We start from the raw sequence: 21,511 nt of genomic DNA on the forward strand, positions 1-21,511 counted from the left end.
ATGATCTTTCTTCTCTACCACACTGTACATAATTAAAATAAATCCTTAGGCTTTATTTTTGAAAAAGGTAAGTAAACTACTGATTATGAATGCATGGAAAAAAACATTGTAAATGCCAGAGAGAACATAATTCAGTGAATATAAAAGCAGTACACTGATGGTTTTAAATATCTTTCAAGAGTGAAAACTCCTAAATTCCCCCTTTTTAGACCACTACAGATTAAGTTTTTGTAAAACTGTGATCATGGTTTGGTACAGAGTGCAACAGTAAATGGAACACTCTATTTAAAAAAAATAGAAGCCCTCTATTTTATATAGCATGTTACCACTAGGAAGGATTGATGGTTATTTTTAAAGTATGTAAATATAAGAGTTTAAATTATAAAATCATATTTTAAAAGTAAAATAGAAAACATCTGTAAAATAATTCATTTATCAAAGATGAAAACAGAAAACCTGAAAATAAAGAAAACTGTGACCAGACTAGATCCAAAAATGTTATCAGATGAATAAAGACTTGATCAAATATCAACTAATTCCATCATACACCATCAGTTCTTATGTTAGAAACAGAAGTAAGCTTTTAACATAATTGGCCCAGGTCAATCATTTCTGATAAAATATGCAAAAAATGGGGATTTGTAATCAGGATACCTATAGTTCCCAAACTACAAGGCATTATTTTTTGTCCACTAATGCATAAGAACACAAACTGGCATCCAGACAAAAATGAAGTACAAGAGTTAAGTGTCAATCTTTACCAATTTATTTTATACAAAACAGTAGCAATGTAGAATATGGAATATCTTCCGCTGCCACACACATAAGTTGTGAACATTCCAAGCCAATGTATACAGTTTGGAGGGGAAGGCTAAATGATAGCATCAACCATGCTACTGAACATAGGAATTTTTTATTTAAAAAGATTAAAAATTAGATAGCAATGTCTTCTTAATATTGCTCTCATCATTGAAGACTCAAGAAAAATAAAAAGTGACATTTTAAGATTTAAAAAAGAGGGAAAGGGAGAAACAAAGAGGCTGCTACAACACTGCCATAATGTCCAACCATCATACTTCAATATTTGCATACTTGATAGCAGCATTATTTTTACTGAACCGTGTGCAACTACATTTAGAAACACATCAAAGCAAAATATCATGGCAGTCATCAATCAAGATCCAAAAGAAAACAAACAAAAAATAACTCTAGGATGAACACACTATAAGTAGATGAACATTTATGGAGAATGAATCAATATCTACATTCTTGGACTGTTCCTTTCTGCTCCTTTAAAAAGTGTCAACTCAAATTGTCAACTGTGCATTTTTGGAGGATTTGAGTTTTTCCAGTTCTTATTATACTGCATGCTTGGAACAAAAAGGGATATAATAAACCCTTCTACACAATGAACTTTAAGTAGACCGCTGAAAATAAATTTACTACTTGTAAACACACACAAAAAAAAATACAAGATTTTTTTAATCTTTAAACAATCAGTGCTTCCAAAAGCGCATTATCTTCTATATCGACCTCTCTCCCCTCGGTCTCTGTCACGGTCACATAATCGCTCTCTTTCTCTCTCTCTATCACGTCCTCTGTCTCGTTCTCTGTCTCTTCTGTTATCTCTAGGGCGGTCTCGCTCTCGCTCACGATCTCTTTCACGTGGTCTACTTCTCCGACCACTGACAACAGCTTGTGTGCGACGAAGGAAATCATCCACTCTCATGTCATAATCATGCTAGAAAATAAGAAAAGGAACTTATGAGTCCCCATACTGCAATTACTGTCAAGTACAGAGAAAGAATCTAGAGAAATGTACTAATGCATCAATTCACAGAATGTAATTTTGACACTGCTTAGAGAAAGGATTTTGATGCCTAACTAGACACTCACAACAATAATTCAAATCTTGTCGCAACAACTCACTTAATGAAGTTTCTTATATAATTTTAATGACTTTTCTAGCCAATCCTTTTAATAAGATTTAAGCCAAAGTAATAACCTGATAATGACCATCAACTCATGGATGGAAGCCTGCTACCAATGCTGCTAAAAATTATCCATGTTTTTCTGCAACAGGTGAACCTTACTTTTATTCCTTCTTTGACTCTACAACTGGAACCAAGTCTGCCCTCTTAAGTAAATTAGGAATTGTTACATTCCAGATTATCTTTCAAACTAAACCATTGTTAATGACAAGCAAGTTTCTAAATTTGATAGAATTTTAAGAAAAGGGGGGCATGCATCTGGGTGGTTCAGTTGGTTAGCATCAGCCTCCTGATTTCAGCTCAGGTCATGATCTCTCTCATGAGATAGAGCCCCGCACTGGGCTCCACGCTGGGTATGGAACACTCTGCCCCTCCCCGACTCTCTTTCAAAAAATATAAAAATTTAATTTAAAAAATTAGAATTAAAAAAAAATTAAGTACTTTAGTAAGATTGTGAGGTCTACTCCACATAAATATACACAAAAAGCTGGGGAGAAGGGGAGATGGGAAGATGAACAACTGTCTAAGTGAGGTCCAAGTTGTCATTGTGGCTACTTCTAAGCTTAATCCTTGCTAGAGCCTTCTACTTAGCGCTCAATTCACCTTTACTTACTGAACTTGATCTCTTTTCAAAAGTCAGCTTAAATATTCAGAATATAAGGTTCAAAAACACAATTCCATCTTACCTCTCATATACCTCAAATACATGAATATTAGACTAGCATAAAATATATATACTAACCAAAAAATTACATAAAGATGCATATTGAACTTAAAAAGGACAAGTAACTTTCAGTAAAAGAATCTTACAAAGATTCCTATTTGAAAATTACATAATCATTTATAAAAAGCACTGCAACCCATCTAGCCAACTAAGATTTCATCACACGTAAGCTGTTTATTTCTTCCTGTATAACTGAAAAAAACTACTAACGTCTATTACTCAGTTAGGATTCTCAGGTTGTTTCACTGAATATTAAAGATTCTAATAGGATTTGGTTCTAACAAGTTAATATCTTTATAAGAATAAAACAATAAATAAAAGACAAAAAGTATCTCAAAAACAGGCTAGACCACTAGTGCTCTGACTGGCTCTCTCAAATATGCATGCTCCTCATCTAAGTGGGAAGATAAAGAATGTGTATTTGGCTCAGCCAAAAGATTTATCACCTCAAACCGGGGAGGAGGGGGGAAGGTGTCCAAACTGTACATCCTACTTTAACAACCTAACTACCTCGGACTACCACACTTATATACAAAGAAATTATGCTAACAAGTGTCAGGAGACAATTTCAGTTTAAAAAATGAAAGTACTATGAAGGAAAGGTGAAAAAAAAAAAGGAGTATCAACCATTTAACAAACTCAACCCAACTAGTATAATGAAGAAAAAATAAACTCAAGCTAAAGACTGTCTTTCATTCTGTTCTGAAGAGATCAAAAGATGCTTTTCATTATCAACCATACCAAATTATTAGAACCAATAATTACTAAAAGAAAATTATCCATCTGCCTTTCTTAATAGGTTTGTTATTTGTTAGCATCATCTTAAGAATCAGAGTGAACTGGCAAAATCTGTCAGAGAAACAAATAACTAAATGAGACCAGAGATGATCTGTTAACTTAGAACATACCAGCCAACCCATGAAAATTGAGTCAGAATATACAGAAAGGTTAAAAAAAATGCCTATTTACAATAATAATTACACAGTTATTTATAACTGAAGACCCCAGTGCAGAAAGAAAATCTCCTAGTCTACCATATCCCTAGGACACTATTATCTAAGAGTCATTTGCAGGAGTTGCCTCAACTTGAACAGATTGTTTGATCAGTGAAAGAAATAATAGCCTATTTAAATAATCCAAAGGGATTAGCCATTCTTAATAAAATCAGTCCATCACTCAATATAATCTGGTATCCCCAAACTTAAATTTTCTGCAGGATTCAAGGTAGTTCTTTCACACTTCTGCCTTCTCGTGCACTTACTACTCGTTTATCTCTGTATCTTGCTTCATGTGGTACTGGGTGATGTCCTGAGTACGGGGGATGAGCTTGAGGAGGTGGAGCATGGTGCTGATAGTAAGGATGGTGTGGAGGTTGTTCCATTCCAGGATAAGGAGCCTAAAAAAAGAAAACCACTTCCATAAGCATCTACCAAATATCTGTGTAAATAAACCATTCTTAGAATTCCACTATCCAAACCACCTATCCAAACAAACAATTTAATATGTATTACCCATTTACTTCGACAGAATTAACGTTTGTCAAAATATCTATGTGCTTGTTGAAAATAGGCACATAACTAATTATACATCCATGATAATTTAACCTGTGTGGGGCTCTTGGGTAGCTCAGTCAAGTTAAGCATCTGACTCTTCATTTACACTCAGGTTATGATCTCCAGGTTCTTGAGTGCAAGTCCAGCCTCGAGGTTCCATGTTCACAATGTGGAGCCTACTTGGGATTCTCTCTCCCTTTCTCTCTGCCTCTCCCCTACTCGTGCATGCACCATGCACTCTTCTCTCCCTCTCTCAAAATAAATACACAAACTTAAAAAACAGATTTAACATGTTTACACTTTCATACCGTGTCGTTTAAATACTATTAGAACACCGCAACCCTTAATCAGTGCTTACAATGAGTCAGGCACTGTCCTAAGCTCTTTACACATAGCATTCAATTCTCACAGCAACCCTACGACACACTGCTTTTCCTAGTTTATAAAGGAGAAAACTGGGGCACCAACAGCTGGTTAAGTAACTTAAGATCACACTGCTAGTAAAAAGGTGGACGGAGCTAGGACACATAATCTGGCATCTGGCTCTAGAATCAATTATCTTAACCTTAACATCTACCCTTAAAAAAAACAAACAAAACAAAACAAAACGAAAAAACCCCTCCGGGACCTAAGCAACTTTTAAATGCCATGATAAACTGGGTAAGAGCAAATCAAAGGTAACTGCTAGTTAGTGCCAAGATAATATTTTGACATTGTAAAAATTTCAAAGAATGTAAAGTAAGCAATCTTATAATTTATCTTGTACACAGTACCTTAAGTGAAACAAGTCAGATGAAGAAGCCACATTACAGACAGCATTAAAAAAAAAAAAGATAAACAATAAGAACTATTCAAACTTCCAAGTTTTTTATTTCTTGGGAATTAATTCTTCAGCTATCCTCAGTACCTTAAAAGATACTCTAAGAATATCCAGTTTTCTTACAGAAAGAAAAATATTTAAAGTTCTGAACAGGATTTAATTAGCCTTGATGATAACATCATCAAGATGTTTTTGACAGAAAAAAACTTAGTGAGTTTTGGGATCAAGCACTAACTTTATATGTATTTTATAAATTATTCTCACAACTACCCCATGAAGTCAACACGATTATTCATTAAATTTCAAGCCACAAAAGGGCAGGCACAACATCCATTTCATTCACCAACCCAGCCTAGAGCAGAGTGCCTTGCACAGAACAAGTATATTAATTCGATGAGCCAAAGAATGGACAAATACCCAGTGAGTTTTACAGATAAAGAAAACTAAGAGAGAAACGTGTTATGAAACTTGCCCAAGATCAGAGCTAAGAAGGGAAGGTATTTGAACCCAGGCGGTCTGCAGTACTAACTACTACAAAAATAAACCCTAACACTTCCTTATTAAACTTGTATTATTAACATAAGTCAAATTATTCATTAGTCTTTAGTTTTAAAAATAGCCTCCAACTATTTATTTAATGGGTAACTGTAACAGTTATCTTCCAAATAAGCATTCAAAATATATGAAACTGCAAATGGAAGTAAAATAATTTGCAAAAAAAAAAACAAATAATAATACAAACCATTCCTTGCCAAGGTGGTGGTGGTCCCATGTTATGAAATTCCCTCACATAATCATTGTAGGACTAAAATGAAAAATAACATCATCAATAATAATAAAAATCAAACCCAGAACTATAAAATAAATCAGATCCTGGTTTTATGAACATTAAATGTATAAAATGAAATGCTTACCCCATTTAAAAACACATCTCGGCGAACTCCTGAAAAACGTCTGTTGGGAATAAGATTTGTGAAACTAAATTCAGGTAATTCATAAACTAGTTCCAAGAATGTAATTTAAAACTAAGCAAGAGTGAACCCAACTTACCTGTCTACTTCCTGGTATCGTGGATCCTTTAAATACCCTGTTCAAACATCAAGCATTTTAGTAAATCAAATTTATATTATGTATTGTGGCATTATAATTAAGCCTTCCTTACCACTCATTTCAATTCTTCTCATGATATATAGTGATGCTATTATTGTATTATTCCATTTTCACATTTTCTTCTCAGATTACATCATAATCTAGGAAGTAACTAATAACTTACTGATACCAAAGAATTATAAACTGCTAGAAAGGTTTTCATATGAATCTTCTAAATCCACACCCCAATTCTCGCTAGATAGAAAATTTCTTCATTCTGCACCATAAGGAAAGTAAGGGCAGAGGAATTATCTTGAGGACACTGTAATAGGACTTCCTTAAAACAAATGTTTACTTTCCACCTTAGGTATTCACAAGCTCTACTAAGTCAACCACAGATAATTTTTAAAAATACAAAGTTTAAGGGGGAGAAAAACAAAATTGCAAAAGTCACAAAAACGAAGATGTATACATTCTAAGTGAAAGAACCGTGACAAAGAAATAAATATTCTTTCTCCCCATCTTTTAGTAAAAACTTAGCAAATTAAAATGTAAAAACATTTGAGTGCTCATGTTACTGAGAAAAAACTAATTTCACTGTCTGGAATACTCATTTTGGAGAAGAATGAGGTTTTTATCAAGCCACATATAAAAATGCTGTAAGGCTCACTAATACCGATTTCCAAATTGCCTAATTTTTATAAGGGTATTATAAGTACCTTCTCTTGAAGTATGCCTTTTTAAATTCTGATAAGACTAAAGAGCTTCCTTCTAGATTATAAACCAAGTCTTTCTCATTCCTCTCTACAACTATGTCAAAGATTTTTATTTAAAAAATATAGCATAACTCAGTTTCCAATTAAAGCAATATACCACATGAAATACTAAGTATCGTAGAAAATGAAAAACATAATAGATCACTATTTTCCCTAACCACCTTTAATCTTAAAACACATATGCAGTTTCCATTTGTGAAATAGTTATAAATTAGCAACATCAGGTAATTAACAGATTATAATGAGCCACACTAAAATAGATAACCTTGACAAAGTAGAAGAATTTAAGTGACAACTACTGGTAATTTCCCAAGATTAGAGTAGTCATGTCCTAAAGTCTTCTCACTTTTAGAACTACAGGATTACAATAAATGTTTTTGTGTTGTTGCTGTTTTTGTTGTTGTTTCATAATTTTAAGCCAAATATCTGCAGGATTATAAAATATTAACCTGGTCTCTGGTGAAACTCAGGGGCATAGTCAATCCTTGGTTTCTTTCTGCTGTTATGAATATCATAATCTTCTGGTCGACGCCTACACAAATTAGACACATTAGAAATTAAACCAAAAACTGCTGGAAGAACAAACAGCAATGCAAGAGTTTCTGACAGAATTAAGTACAAAGAATAGCCCATTATTTCCTTTAAAATATCCTAATTTTTGGTGAGCTAATCTTAAAATTTCTAAATTTTAATTCCTCGAATTACTATATAAATCAATCCTTAAATGTACTGCTGGAAGTCGATATTCTCTATAATCCTCAGCTATCATGAAAAACTTGGAAAGCAGTCTGCTCAAAATATGTAAATCGCATTTTAGTATTCTAAACAAAAGTAAATGAGCTGCTCTCAAACTAATATAAACATCCAGTTTAACAAAACACTTTCCCAAATAAAGTCTCCATTCACTAGAAAAAGAAAAATAAAACTACCATCGTTACAAAATAGGTAACTCTAAAATCAAGTATTGAAAATTATTAGTATCGTTTTAGAAGCCATCTAAACAGAATTAAAAATTTCTTATTTCTTTTGCTTTGTACAAAATTATGCTTTTCACATGATCATACAGAAAATTTGATACTTATTCAAAGTGACTTTACAGGAAAGTTTTGAAAATCTTACTACTTAGGAAAACTTAACTATAGTTAATAACATTTAGGTATTAAGAAAATTTTTTCTAGAGACAATGCCTTAAAATAAAACTGGAAAGTAATGGAGCAATTTAACAGAGTTCATAAAACAAGTTCAAAGTATATATTCTTTAGAAGGTGAAATTCTACTATCTGCGGAGAGCTGCTCTTTACAGTCCCCCATAAATCTCCATGGCTAATATAATACATCATTAAGTACACTTCACTTTATTTAGCATTTAATAAAGAGCTACACAAAATAAAAATAAAAATTCCAAGTTGTTTTGGCAATAAATATATCTTTTTACCCTTAATGCCAAATAAAAAGTCTATAATAAACTGGCATCACTAGTCTTCCAGCTGTTTTGTTATCAACTGCTTTCATTAACTTTTCCAAGACAAGTTCAAACTTCAAAGTGCAATTACCCCCAAACCCCCCAACAAAATAAAAACAGTTGCATCTACAATAAATAAGACTAAGAAAATTAAAAGCTGGTTTAAAAAATAAACATACCGCTTTCTTGTAGTTTGGGGAGTGCATTTACGACCGGTATAAAACATGATAGTAACAGTTCATATAGTAGTCCAACTACTGACTTTAAGCTGTAAGCCATACATATATGGAGGCCCTGGCAGGCTTGAGAGAAGGTGTAGTGGTGTAATAAGTATAGTTTGCAGTCCATTGCAAAACTGAGGTAAAACTTCACTTGTATATATTGTATTGCACTGGAAACCTCTTAGCTTAAACTTCAAAAGACATCTTGGTGTTCAGTCCTTTAAGGCCAAAAGTAAGGGGCTCTGCCAGGTTTCCTCCTACCTACTCGACAGTGTCCTTTTTAAGCTCAAAGAAATGGGGACTCTTGTTGGATTATCTGTACCTACCACAGGATGTTTCCACCAAAAGGAAACTTAACCAAAGGTTTCATCCCATCAACCATACATCCAACAGTCTTTAGCAGAATATTTTAGATTTAGCTGTGTGCAAATCTACACAGGGGAAGGTGTTGGGTAGAAGGGCTTAAATCAGTCCTTTGCAAAGACTTCTCCAATTCTGTAACAAGTTAAACCCCCTTTTCCTGGAAAATGCTGCTTAGTTCATAAAGTAGTGATCAATAACCATGACGATCCTCTAAAAAACACTTTAAGTCCACAGGTACTGCCAGCATCTGGAAAAGTTGTAAACAGACACAGCAACAGCCCTTCTTTTCGGTTTGTTGCCGGGTCTCCCAGGGCCACTTGATCCCCTTTTCAAAGAACCTATTGTTTTCAGAAGCTCAGCAAGATGTGTGAATTCACTGGGTACATGTTAGAGAATATCTGGCAATGGGGTTAACACATCACGGTGATAAAATTTGAGACAGTCCCAATAATGCTCCTCTTGAATATCAAAATAACTTAAAATATTTTATCCTCTAAATGAGGCGTCATCTTCTGAAAAACATTAGTGATCCTTTATAAAAGTCCCATATCTGATAAGGCTTATCCAGAGACACACCTGAAAGAAAAGGCTTTTTACAAAATATTAACAATTTTTGCAAATAAAGACTTCCTCCTCTTCCTCCTTTCTAGCCTGTTCTGAGCAACAAAGGCCTACCTCATTGCAATTCCATACATTGTATTATCAGAAAACTATCTAATTTAAACTGGTTATCACTCTTTAGCAAATAATTTTTTTCTGCATAAGGAAAGATCCCCATTTTCCTCTTGAAAAATGACTGAGACCAAGGTGACCATGTGAAATCCTCAATGAAGCCACAAACTAGTCCATGCAGCTTGATTTGAGGATTTTCTCTTTCTTCTTTACCGCAGGACAAACTTTTGACGAATCACATTCCTCCATCATGTTATTCTGATACATGTGCCTATTATCAGTCCAAAGAACGTTTCTAACCTTCCCACATCCCGGACTGGTTCTCGACGGGATGGACGTCCTCTTGATCGGGGCTGAGAATGCATTCTTCTCTTGTGACGCATTTTATGAATGACCTGATACAAGTCAATACTTTCATCAGGGGGAAATAGAAGACAAAGCTGGGTTCCACATTCAAGTTCAATTTCCTAGAATAGGAAAGTAGTAATTTACAAGACGAAAACAGAAGAAATTTTTAATAGACGTGTTGTATTTTTCTGAAGTACAAGAACAAAAACAGACTGACTTGAAGACTTCCTTCTCAAAGGTGATGATCGTATAGGATTCCAATAAACTTCCTTGAAAGGTTTTAGAAAACCCTTCAAACGTGTATTTATATAAGGGTAAAAACTAAGAGTATAGCATCTCCAAAGTTAAATACACAAATGCAGTTGCTTAAAACCGTGACAAGCATCCTCTGCAAACAAAGGAATGTTTCTTTGTGCAAAATACAAAAATATCAAGACAAAGTTCTCTACCTTAACTCAGTGGAGGAAAAACATGTGTGCCAACAACTTTGATAATTATGAACTGCTAAATACACTAAAATACATTACAAAAACTACAAACAGAGACTGACCTATGGCTTTTTAAAAGTGAAAATTTATTTTCAATCACCAGCAATCTCATTTAGGAGTAATGAAAGCACACCACTTCTGGTTCAAAGTTACGTGTAGAAGATTTGGGTTTAAACCACTACACTTATCATTTCATTTGCAGACTTGAAAACCTAGGTACATACACTTTTCATATAGCTTCCTTTTAATTTGAAATCTTCTGCCTCAATGTTAAATGGCATTTCTAAAATTATACAAATTGCAGTAAATAATGTAATGAAAACAATTTAAAAACAGGACCAGAATTTCTCTTCAAAAACTTTTCTTTCAATTGTATTAATGAAAGTACCATAGAGGTCTTACTAATCGGTCAAAACCAGCAACATGAATTCCAAATAAGAATATTTTCCCTTAATTTTTCACACAAATTCTTTCAAAAATGGTTTTAAAATGTCCTTCAATAAAAATCTCTAAAAGGACTGATTTAATGTTATGTGTTTTTAAATAATCAAAACAACAAACCTGTCCATCACGTCCAATCTTTACTGGCTTATGTTCATTCCAAGGATTGGTGAGATGAGCTGACTTAGTGAAGGGTAATTCACGCCTAAATACAAAGTAATACCAATTATATTCTTCTGTAGAATCTTTTAGGGACCTTATATTACTTCAGCAGTTAATCCTGATTTAAATGTGACTAAAATTTAAAGAATTACGTAGGTTGGAAGCATTTATTCCCCAGAGAGGGTACACCTCTCAAAGATGGGTTCCTTCCATATTCTCCAGTGTTCTCAAAAATAAGCTAAATAATATAATTCTTAAGAACACGCACTTGGAAACCAAGACAGTTTGGGTTTAAACCCCAGCATGTGCTCTCTCTCTCTCTCCTCTGAACCTGAGTTGAATTCTTCAGCTTATAAACAAGGGTATTACCACCTACACTTCATACCTGATTTAAATAGCGTGCAAATGAAACATATAAAATGTTTGGTTAGCTCTTGCTTCTGTGTACTAAACAAACTGCATTTTTATTAACTAATCAACAAAAAACTGAACCTTAATCAGATAGTTAACACCAAATGAAATTAAGTGTCCCCTATCCTTGGTTCAGAGCTGCTCTCACAGATTCAAACACCCTCCCCTTTTTAGTAAGGCAATATTCCCTACCATTCATGGAATGGCTCCTGACAACACAAATGTTTACTTATAAATTCATGTATCTGCACATATGAATTATGCCCTCCACTTAGGTGCAGTACCTATATAACTTAAAGAAACTCTGGCTTATAAACTCTGAGCCACAGGACAAAATGGTCTCACCAACTTAAAAAACATAGCCTGTATCTTTATATTCTATCAACCTAGCATAATGCTAAATGCAAACATGTCATGTAATAAATACCTATTATCAAGACTAACCAAATTAACAGTGCTTGATAAGGTTTTATCTATGTGTGTGCATAAAGGAATGCCAAATTAAATCAATCCTTCATTTCTTTTTTCATTGTTAAATAAATCCTTTAAAGAATTATTTACTGTATCTACAATACACAGGACACTGCTCAGCCCAAAGATATACAAAGATGAGTAAGATAAAGAGCTGCTTGTGTTCATAAATTTTCTTCCACAGCTATCAGAGAAGAATAAATGAGCACACAGAAGTTTTGCTGGTCATATCTATTTTGGAGAGAAAAGAAAATAATCAAAAAATGCTTCCTGGAAGTAGCATATGGGATATGCCCTAAAAAAAAGTGACCCAGGAAAAGCCAAATGTAAAAAGCTAAGGAAGCGTTACATTTGAAGCAATGAGAGAGCTTATGCAAAGGTATAATGGAGAAGAAAAAAACATAAGCAACGTGGTCTAGTGGATAAGCTATATAGCCATTTAGTCTAATCTTACACCAATTTTCTTAAAGATGATTATACAATGCTCAAATTTTATAACTTTTTCACTAAGCTTTGAGGAAAACAGTAATGTGTATCTAAAGTCAAGAGGGCGGCATGTTCTGTGGTGATGATGATGTGACTAGATGGGGAAAGAGGGCTACGAATGATGGAAATGCCCACCAGGCATTACTAAAAAGCTTGAATTCTTAGTGTAACAATATACATCTCACTTCACACAGCAGGAGTGGCTCAAGAATGTATACCTATACATACATAAAATTCATACACACCTTTTTTTAAAACTTTTCAGCTCTCAGAAGTTAAAAGAAAAAAGGCTATAATACACCAAAGCCTAAGGTATCCAGAGGGAAATCTCTAGTTACAATTCTTTGTACCTTAATACTTTCTTAGATTTTTCCCTCTAAATTGCCAGTTAAAAAACAGTTACAGGAGAGGAATAAATAAACCACAAGCCACCAAAATACAGGAAAGTTACAAATCGTTACTTCAGAAAGTTATCACTGTTATTTAAATATTAGCACTGGAATACTGAAGGTCCAACATAAAACCATATGCTGAGTTGGTTGAGTCACTTAGGCTTAAGCTTCTTTGGTGGCACTGGTTCTAACTAGATTCTAGTTACAATTTTTTTTGTGTTGAAAAGTTAGTATCTACCAGAGTATCACCGAGAACTGTGAGTCCCTAGGCAAAACAGGACTCAGAATATATTTAGAGAAACTACAGGAACACAGTCATCATAATTACAGAATTAAGTATCCTACAAGTTACCTTTTAAACTGACACGTGTAATGAAGGAGCCTGCAGACGACTAGCTTTGATGTGAGTAATCCAAAGAACATGAAAGTAACTCCCTGATTTAAGGGGTTTGGTTAAGTGGGACAAATTTAACCAAAGAACATACAACTATCCAAAGGCTCTGGTGTACTAGATAGCAGTTTGGTTACTAGAGTTAAAAGAAAAAAATGGAGAAATTGTAAAAGAAAGAGAAAATGGGCTATTTGGAATAAACATTAAAGGGGTGAGTATAAAATAACATTAGTAGATGCTAATTTAATTCTGGATGTGACATTTTATAAAATATAGCCTTATTTAGAGCTAATTTCCAGTGGTAACTTAGATAAGTCACTTTTTATGGCTCCTCTCCTATCTGCCAACACAACCATGTGGTCTTAAGCTTCAGTTGTCTACAAAATATTTGAGCCATCAGAAATTCAAGAGGTTTGGGATGAGTCTTAAGATTCTGTATTTTAATAATCAAATGCTACTGATGCAAGTTTCCAGAGGCCACACCTAAAGAAACTTAAGACTAGTTATTATTACATCCAAAAGGTGCTTAAATAAGTCTATCATAACTATATCTGAAAAGAAAAAATATTGTTAACAATTACTATTACTGATAGCAAAGCCTTAAGCATTTATATTTAAAGTTTGATCCTCTTAACTAAACCAAATGTAATTCTCATTTTATACACAAAACTTAAGAGTACAATAGACTTACCCAAGGAAATATCAATGTCATAAATATTACATGCCCCTCAGAAGTCTTCAGTATTATAAAACTATTCTTGAACTAAATGATGGGTATTTTAAAAATTAAAGTCGTAGTTTTTCCTTAAGCATATTCTTGGGGTGCCTGGGTGGCTCAGTCAGTTAAGTGTCTGTCTCCTGATTTCAGCTCAGGTCATGCATGATCTCATGGTTTGTGAGAATGAGCCCTGCAACAGCATCTGTGTTGGTATGGAGCCTGCTTCAGAGTCTCTCCCCCTCTCCGTTTGCCCCTTTCCCCCCACTGGAGCACACTCACTCTCTCTCTCTCTCAATAAATAAACATTAAAAAAAAAATAGAATATTCTTGGGGGTGCCTGGGTGGCTCAGTTAAGCATGCAACTCTTGATTTCGGCTCAGGTCATGATCTTACTGTCATAAGACTGAGCCCCACATGGGGCTCTGCACTGGGTATGAAGTCTGCTTAAGATTCTCTTTCTTGTTCTCCCTCTGCCCCCCCTGCACACATACTCTCAAACAGGATAAGGAAAAGGAAAAAGAAGAAGAAAAAAAAAATTCTTTCCAGGCAAACCTAAAACTTAAAATACAATAAAGAAACTTTACTACTTTACTACCCAAATTTTGTACAAAATGTTTACTATTTTGGGTTTGTGCCCCCTTTGTTAGTGAACACATTTCAAACAAGCTGGTAAAATAGCCACTAAGTCAATGAGGAAGAAGATAATAATACGTGAATAAATTAAGCTCACCTTTTGAAACTAAGAAACAAATTTCCTTCTGAAGAATTTGGAAATGAAGGTTAATAGAACAAGTAACATTCGAAACAAAATTTGCTGCAATCAACTTAAAATGGGTAATTATTTTGTCTCCTAATCTTAAGACACGTTATCTCCAAATATTTCCCAGTAACACCAATGTTTCTAGTTGTAAAACCATAGACTAACAAACTTCTTTGGCCTTTAGACAGTTATAGCCATCCAAATAAAAAAGTCTAGCACCCTGTTTTCCCTAAAATCTGCCACCAGATCTTTAAATTCTGTATTTTTAAATTGATTAAAATGTAAGTGTATGCTTAAGAACCATAAATTTATATTTAAAAACCCTTGGTGTAATGGAGTAGGGGAATATCACCTACACTCTCACCACATAACACTGCATTCCAACATTATAATTATGTAATTTTTCATTTGTTATGTTTTTCCATGTTGTTACATGGATCATTACTTCTGTGTGTTACATATAAGTGACAAACTATTATTCACTTAACCTGTTTCCTATAAGGAAGAATTCAGATTGCTTCTAATTTTTCCCTATAGAAAAAAATGATGGGATGGTGAGTACTAATGGTATATTTTTATGCAGTTTTGCTAGTCTATCAACAATCAACCTAATACACTATTTTCACTATATCACTGCCCATGTATGTTCACAGGTCTTCACTGTCCCATATATAAAAGCTTAACTCCTTAGGCTGGCCCACATTACTGTTCATCTTTGTCTTTTGCTTTATTATCTGCTTCATTTAAAAAAAGAGGGGAAGGCTCCCCATCCCACTCACATATCCTCCCCCTGCTTTCCCAGCTCCTAAACCCTATGGTTTCTGCTTATGTTTCCATGCTCCCCCTAGTCTGCCTTCCAGAATATGAACAGTATTTTTCATTCTTATCCAATTCCTCCATCCTTATTAAAATCCAACACCGAAGCTTATTTTAACTTTTAAAAACCACATATGGTCTGTTTCAAGTAATATTTTTTTACTGAAATTAATTTCATAGGCAATAGATGCATGCACATGCATATAAAGTTCACTCAAACAATTAGTTTCTTATGTTAAAATACATTTCTAGGCCAAAAACTGCCACTCCTGCTAGAGGTGCCATGTCAGCAAAGAGAAGCTTAGGTCTAACTTTTGTGTCCCTGTACATGCTCAGCTTGACCAGAAATGCAATATATCCAATCAGCCCATCCCCAAACACCAAGCCACCTATCTTTAGTCTAGGCTTTCTCACCCCAAATAAGGGTGACAATGTAGTTCCAGCCAGTCTGACATTTTCTATTTGTCTCTCCCTTGTTCTTTATCCTACAAAAGCTTTCTGGAATGCCTGGGTGGCTCTGTCAATTAAGCGTCCGACTTTGGCTCAGGTCATGATTTGAAGTTCATGTATTTGAGCCCCACATCCGGCTTTGTGCTGACAGCTCAGAGCCTGGAACCTGCTTCAGATTCTGAGCTCTCTCTCTGCACCTCCTCACTTGCACTCTGCCTCTCTCAAAAAAATAAAATAAAATAAAATAAACAAAAAATTAAAAGTTTTCTGCCTTTTGCCCCATTGTGCAACCCTCCACAGGAGACTATCCATTTCATGAAGTGTTAAATAAAGTTTGTATCACCCAAGTTTACTTCTTTAATCATTTTCTAACAATGCACATTCAGTTAAGAACACAGAGTTGTAACTCAATTATTTCTAATGAACATATTTAAACCTTAATTACACCATTTTTTTTGTGATTTTAAACATTTTGATGGCCACTTACATATTTTACATTTATAGAACATCTCCTTTTTAGACAGCAACATTGTAGATACTCAGTACATTTAATCACACCATTTTCAAAATATAATGCCAACTAAACAGGTTTTGCTAACTTCCTTAAGAAAAAGTATTTGTTCACAACTAAACTAGTTACCTCCAAAATATAAGTTAAAGAGTACCTATTTTCCTATCCCGGTTACTAAATAACATGTTAAATCACTGAAATCACGTAGATCTCTCCAGGTAACATTCCATGAATTGTCTAATTCATGACAAACTTACTGCTATATACTACTAATACAGAGTACAAATGAACTACATAAAACTCTTGACTACACAAACCTTTGCCTTTACATCCTATATGAGATTATAAAGACAGTTAACAAGATAAGCAAAACACACTGATGTTAATTTTACTTTAACGCTGTTAAATTTTTTGCATCCAAATCAGCCTAAGAATGAGACCGAAAAAAGAGAGTATAATCATCAGAGAGAGTAAATTAAGGCTAAACGACTGTGGAGTTTTAACACTACTCCCAACCGGCAGCCATTTAGTGTAGATTTAACTAACCACACTAAAATATGTAATTTACCTGCAAATCCAGTCAATTTTAAAAACTCCTCCCAACATTTTAGCACTCATTCCTGCTGGAAGCACCCAATGTATAGGAGATCCTCCATGATGTGACTCTGAAGAAAGTCTTGCAAATCCTAAGGGGATCAAATCACAATAAATAGGTGCTAATATAAATGATGTTTTTATATATCCAAATTATTTTTATTCTTACCTTGAAATTTTCCACTCTCTCTGACAGAAAATATTAAGATAACACTCCTTGCAGATCTGAACGCAACATTTAATTTCTTCTCATTTACTGGCAGTGTGGACCAAACACCCTACACAAATGTAAAGGTCAGACTGAAATTAATGCAATTCTTTCATCATTGCAGTTATATCTGGAAAAGACCAAAGCTACTAATACTGTTGTATTTAAATTCAAGTAAGCTATAATTAAGAAAGGTCTTACTTATCAGCAAAGTAGTGTACTAATTTATTAAAAACTCAGGAAAAATATGAAGAAAATTCCCAAACTTAACAAAATCACTAAAGATTGTGGGGCGAGGAATGTCAAATGTTATGAAATAGAATTCTACATAAAAGAAACAACCACCTATAACTATTTAAAAATCACAACCATCTACTGTGGTAAAACCATTTTCTCTTTAAAAAACTGCCTAATCAAAATAATTAAAAATACTGTATTGGTAAATTCTAAGTGGAGAATTTCTATCCAGTTTCTAACATTTCTCATTCTTCCTATTTAAATTCAGATTTTTATGCACTAATAGTTTGACTAAATAGGCCTCTGTTGTACACAAAGCAAGAACAAAGTTATTAATGTCTAAAACATTTTAATCTATTACTTGTTTGTCAAAAGATTAAAAGAAACAGCATGGTAAGATAAGGCAGAAAGCTCTAATTCAGTCAATCCAGTCCTACAAACTAGATCTCATTCATACTAAGTGCTTAATTACCTCTGCCTAAATTTACTCTAGCAGAGAAAAAGGATAAACTTCCACTGGTTAGCTATTTGGTATATTATTTCACCTAGTTTGATGGGTATCACTGATGTGATAAATATAAGATGGTAATACTGAAAAAATATGATTAGAAAAATTCATTAATGTTCTAAACACCAGTAGGGGGTATAATGATTCATTTAAAATAAAAAACAGGAAAATTTTATAATGGTGTAACAAATACAGTATTTTCTGTAGCAAAAACATTAAAGAAAATTCATATCTTACAACGTCCTAGCAGCAACTGGACATATTTTTGTAAAGCCTTGCTTGGGTGGGCCTTTAAGCTAAATCTTTACCTTAATTCTAAATCCAAGTGATGTTACTTCTAAAAATAAAAGAAACTCTCCATAAAAGAATGAGTTCTTTTCGAGAACATCTCAAGGTGCCAAACCAGCATCAATATAAAATAAAATGGTTAATTATAGAAACTTTTAAAAAAATTAGTTCAGTAAGTTAATTATTTGAATACAGAAACACAAAAATCAAAGGAAACAACTCTTTTTACAGTACAAAGTATTAAACATACATATTCTTCTATATCAAATATTTTTACTTCTAAAATCATCTTTAGGACTTTAAAGAAAGCTCAAATTATTATGTTGCCTACGTTTCCACAAAGCAGACTCTATGTGGCAAAGAGGCTGTAGAGTTTTATAGATCTCATGAAAATCACAGTATATAAGTCTACCTTCCCACCTAAAACTTTTAAGACTGCGATAGTTTCAACAGAACTGATGCTAATACCTTAGCTTTGGCAAGAGACACATTCTCATGGTTGTTACTCTTTATGAGAAAAAATCTTGCATCCTGTAGGACATATTTGAGTTTACTGGTTTGATCTGAAAAAAAGAAACCCAAACTGATTATTAACCAGACGCCATTATCACAACAGAGGTGTAAGCTGTACTAACTGAAATTAGCCCTCCACAACCCAGCTCAGCTTTTAAAATTCATAATCACCCATTCAACTTGGAAAGTTAAGCCACAACACATAATAGAGCAAAGCTAAGAATAGACACCAGCATTCTACAAGAAGTTAAACCTAATCTAGTGATGTTCCGATATATCAGATTCATATTTAAGTATGAAAATGGCTACAAATTTTATAGATTTCTTTTCCAAGATCATTCATTTAAATAAACCATTATACTATTAAAAACATACATACTATCCAGTGTCCAAAACTATAAAATATCCTGAGATTTTTATTATTGTTCTAAAAGGTATGCAGTGAGAAGTAAATGTGGAGCTGTCTCTATGTAAAACTACATCATTAATTTTTTTCTTTAATGTAATATATCAGAACATTACTACATTAAAATCAACTATTAATGAAAAACTAATAAGGCAAAATAATGACTTTATGCAGCATGCAATGAAAACAATTTCAAATTTAAATGATACCTTTTCGGACAGCACGAACGGAAGATGATAATTTCTCATGCTTCTTTTCTGAACCTGTATTTAGCCAAAGTACATTTGTTCAGATTGAGCTTTAATAGAGATAAGACAAAATTTCTACAGTCTTGTCACATAAAGTTCTCATTCAAGACAAATTATTCTTCCTGGCGCACCCACACACACAAAAAAAATACTTCTCAATGTGTACGAGTGTTTTGTTTTTTGGGTTGTTTGGATTTTTTAAAAATATGTATATTTGAACAGTTTCCCACTCAGAAAACTAGTCACTGAATCATCATCTTCCAAGAAAAAAAAAAAGTGAAATTCCACTTAAGCAGTAACAGAACAGGATTAAAATAATAAGAAAAAGCTTAGTTTCCTCTAGAATTATTACACTGAACATGCCAAAAATCAATACCAATGAACATCAACAAGTTCACACTAAACTACAGCCTCCACACTTTCTAAAGCAAATTACATCATAATCAGTCAGCTGTGACCACAAGTAAAAGTAAAATGAAGATACCTGCATAGGACTCTGATGCAGAGCTTCCACTTCTATCAAAAACAATTGGAGAGATGCCTCTAGCTCTCTTCCTTTCCTTCTTTTTCTCATCTAAAAAGAATTCAAACAAAATGTTTAAAAACATAAGACAAGTACTCAAACAAGAACGTTATCATGTGCCTGGTTTCGGTACAATCTCTTAATCGTCATTGCTAATCACTCCCCTAATCTCTCAATTTCCTCAGAAGGTGTTTCATTTCAAAGATACTGTTCAAACACAGAAACAGGTCTCTACCACCAACTTAAACTAAAAACATATGCCCATAACTGAAAACTACTTATCCTATGTATGAAGGTAGTCTTGAATAAAGTTTTCCAAGGAGGGGGGAGAATCTGCAAACACAACTTTTATTTCAGTAAAATATACTGTTTCTACCTATGTATCAGCTACCACTGTCCCAAGTCTCTCTAAAAACTGTACTATCATTCTTGATTACAACTCCAACTCTGATTCTTCGGTGTCTGATGAACTTCAGAACCCAAAGCTTTAAATGTAAAAAAGTTAATAACACACTAGAGTTAAGTTAGTGATTCCTTTTCTGGTTGCCACTGCCCATTTAAAGCTTGTGTGTCTTCAATTTCATTCTTCTTGACCACTTCCCTCTTGGATTACTGTTCTTTTCGAATTTAAAGTTTGTTACTAAAATCTTACTGATAGCCTATGTATTTCTACTAAAAAGGTAGGAATCTTCAGTGAACAGAAAAGGTTCACTTTACCTGTCAGTTAAAAACCATTTTAAGTTTAATTTGGAACTTTATAAGCTTAAAAACAAAGACCTAAAATGGAATTAGGCTCTCCTGTCTCTCTTTATTGGTATTTTAATTATACCATTATCAGATCCTTTACTTTTCAGCTAGGAAATAAGAAAGAATAAATATGGAGAGAAAATGCACAAATTCATCTGTATAAAAATAGCAGAAAAATAATCAATGATCCTGCATACAATTTTCTATTAGAGTGACTATAAAGAGTTACCTATTTAAAAAGATTTAGCTAAATTATCTCCTTAATCCTTATAACAAACTCATGAAAGAGTTAAAGTCATTATTCTCATTTATTGAAAAGGAAACAGAGAAGAGAAATGGCTAAGCAACATGGCCAGGGCCCAGAGTTCCTGGGCACAGAACCTAGTTCCAATGCAAGTCCTCTGTAGCTTGAAAGTAAGTCCTGAGCCCTCTTCTTAGGAGCAAATGAATGGAAAAAGTATTTTACTACTGAATGGGGATTCCAGATCTAACTAGTCTGGAGATGGAAAATCCCAAAGACATTCTAAACTCCTTTTCTTTTAGTTTAAGCATCTTTCCCTTTTTCATGTTCTGCTAACTGCCTCTCCAAAGAGACATAACAGTAAGTTTGTGAGTGACACTGATTTTCCTAACAGAGGGCTGAAAGAGAAAAGCAAAGCAGCACACATAAGCACATTTACAAAGCCAAGCCCATTTAAAGCTAGTAACCCATCAGGGCATAAT

The 21,511-nt window shown here is 33.8% G+C and overlaps 1 protein-coding gene across 3 annotated transcripts in view; it reads right to left on the bottom strand.

Moving 5' to 3' along the window:
- Nucleotides 1-743: 743 nt before the first annotated feature.
- The window catches only part of YTHDC1 (YTH domain containing 1), a 34,918-nt gene continuing 14,150 nt past the window's right edge, over nucleotides 744-21,511 (bottom strand). The window contains exons 5-17 of one of the 3 annotated variants that reach the window (XM_029945231.1): nucleotides 20,003-20,092; nucleotides 19,480-19,533; nucleotides 18,820-18,914; nucleotides 17,280-17,388; nucleotides 17,085-17,202; nucleotides 11,069-11,153; nucleotides 9,972-10,138; nucleotides 7,403-7,485; nucleotides 6,139-6,175; nucleotides 6,003-6,042; nucleotides 5,831-5,893; nucleotides 3,977-4,111; nucleotides 744-1,741 (exon numbers count right to left, since the gene is read on the bottom strand). In XM_029945231.1, the coding sequence (XP_029801091.1) occupies nucleotides 1,517-1,741; nucleotides 3,977-4,111; nucleotides 5,831-5,893; nucleotides 6,003-6,042; nucleotides 6,139-6,175; nucleotides 7,403-7,485; nucleotides 9,972-10,138; nucleotides 11,069-11,153; nucleotides 17,085-17,202; nucleotides 17,280-17,388; nucleotides 18,820-18,914; nucleotides 19,480-19,533; nucleotides 20,003-20,092 (1,301 nt within the window). In that variant the 3' untranslated portion in view covers nucleotides 744-1,516. Of the gene's footprint in view, nucleotides 1,742-3,976; nucleotides 4,112-5,830; nucleotides 5,894-6,002; nucleotides 6,067-6,138; nucleotides 6,176-7,402; nucleotides 7,486-9,971; nucleotides 10,139-11,068; nucleotides 11,154-17,084; nucleotides 17,203-17,279; nucleotides 17,389-18,819; nucleotides 18,915-19,479; nucleotides 19,534-20,002; nucleotides 20,093-21,511 lie in introns of all 3 variants that reach the window. The other 2 variants (XM_029945226.1, XM_029945240.1) reach the window with 2 other exon arrangements.

Source organism: Suricata suricatta, chromosome 1, assembly GCF_006229205.1.
Source record: "Suricata suricatta isolate VVHF042 chromosome 1, meerkat_22Aug2017_6uvM2_HiC, whole genome shotgun sequence".
In the NCBI taxonomy this organism is placed as follows: domain Eukaryota; kingdom Metazoa; phylum Chordata; class Mammalia; order Carnivora; family Herpestidae; genus Suricata; species Suricata suricatta.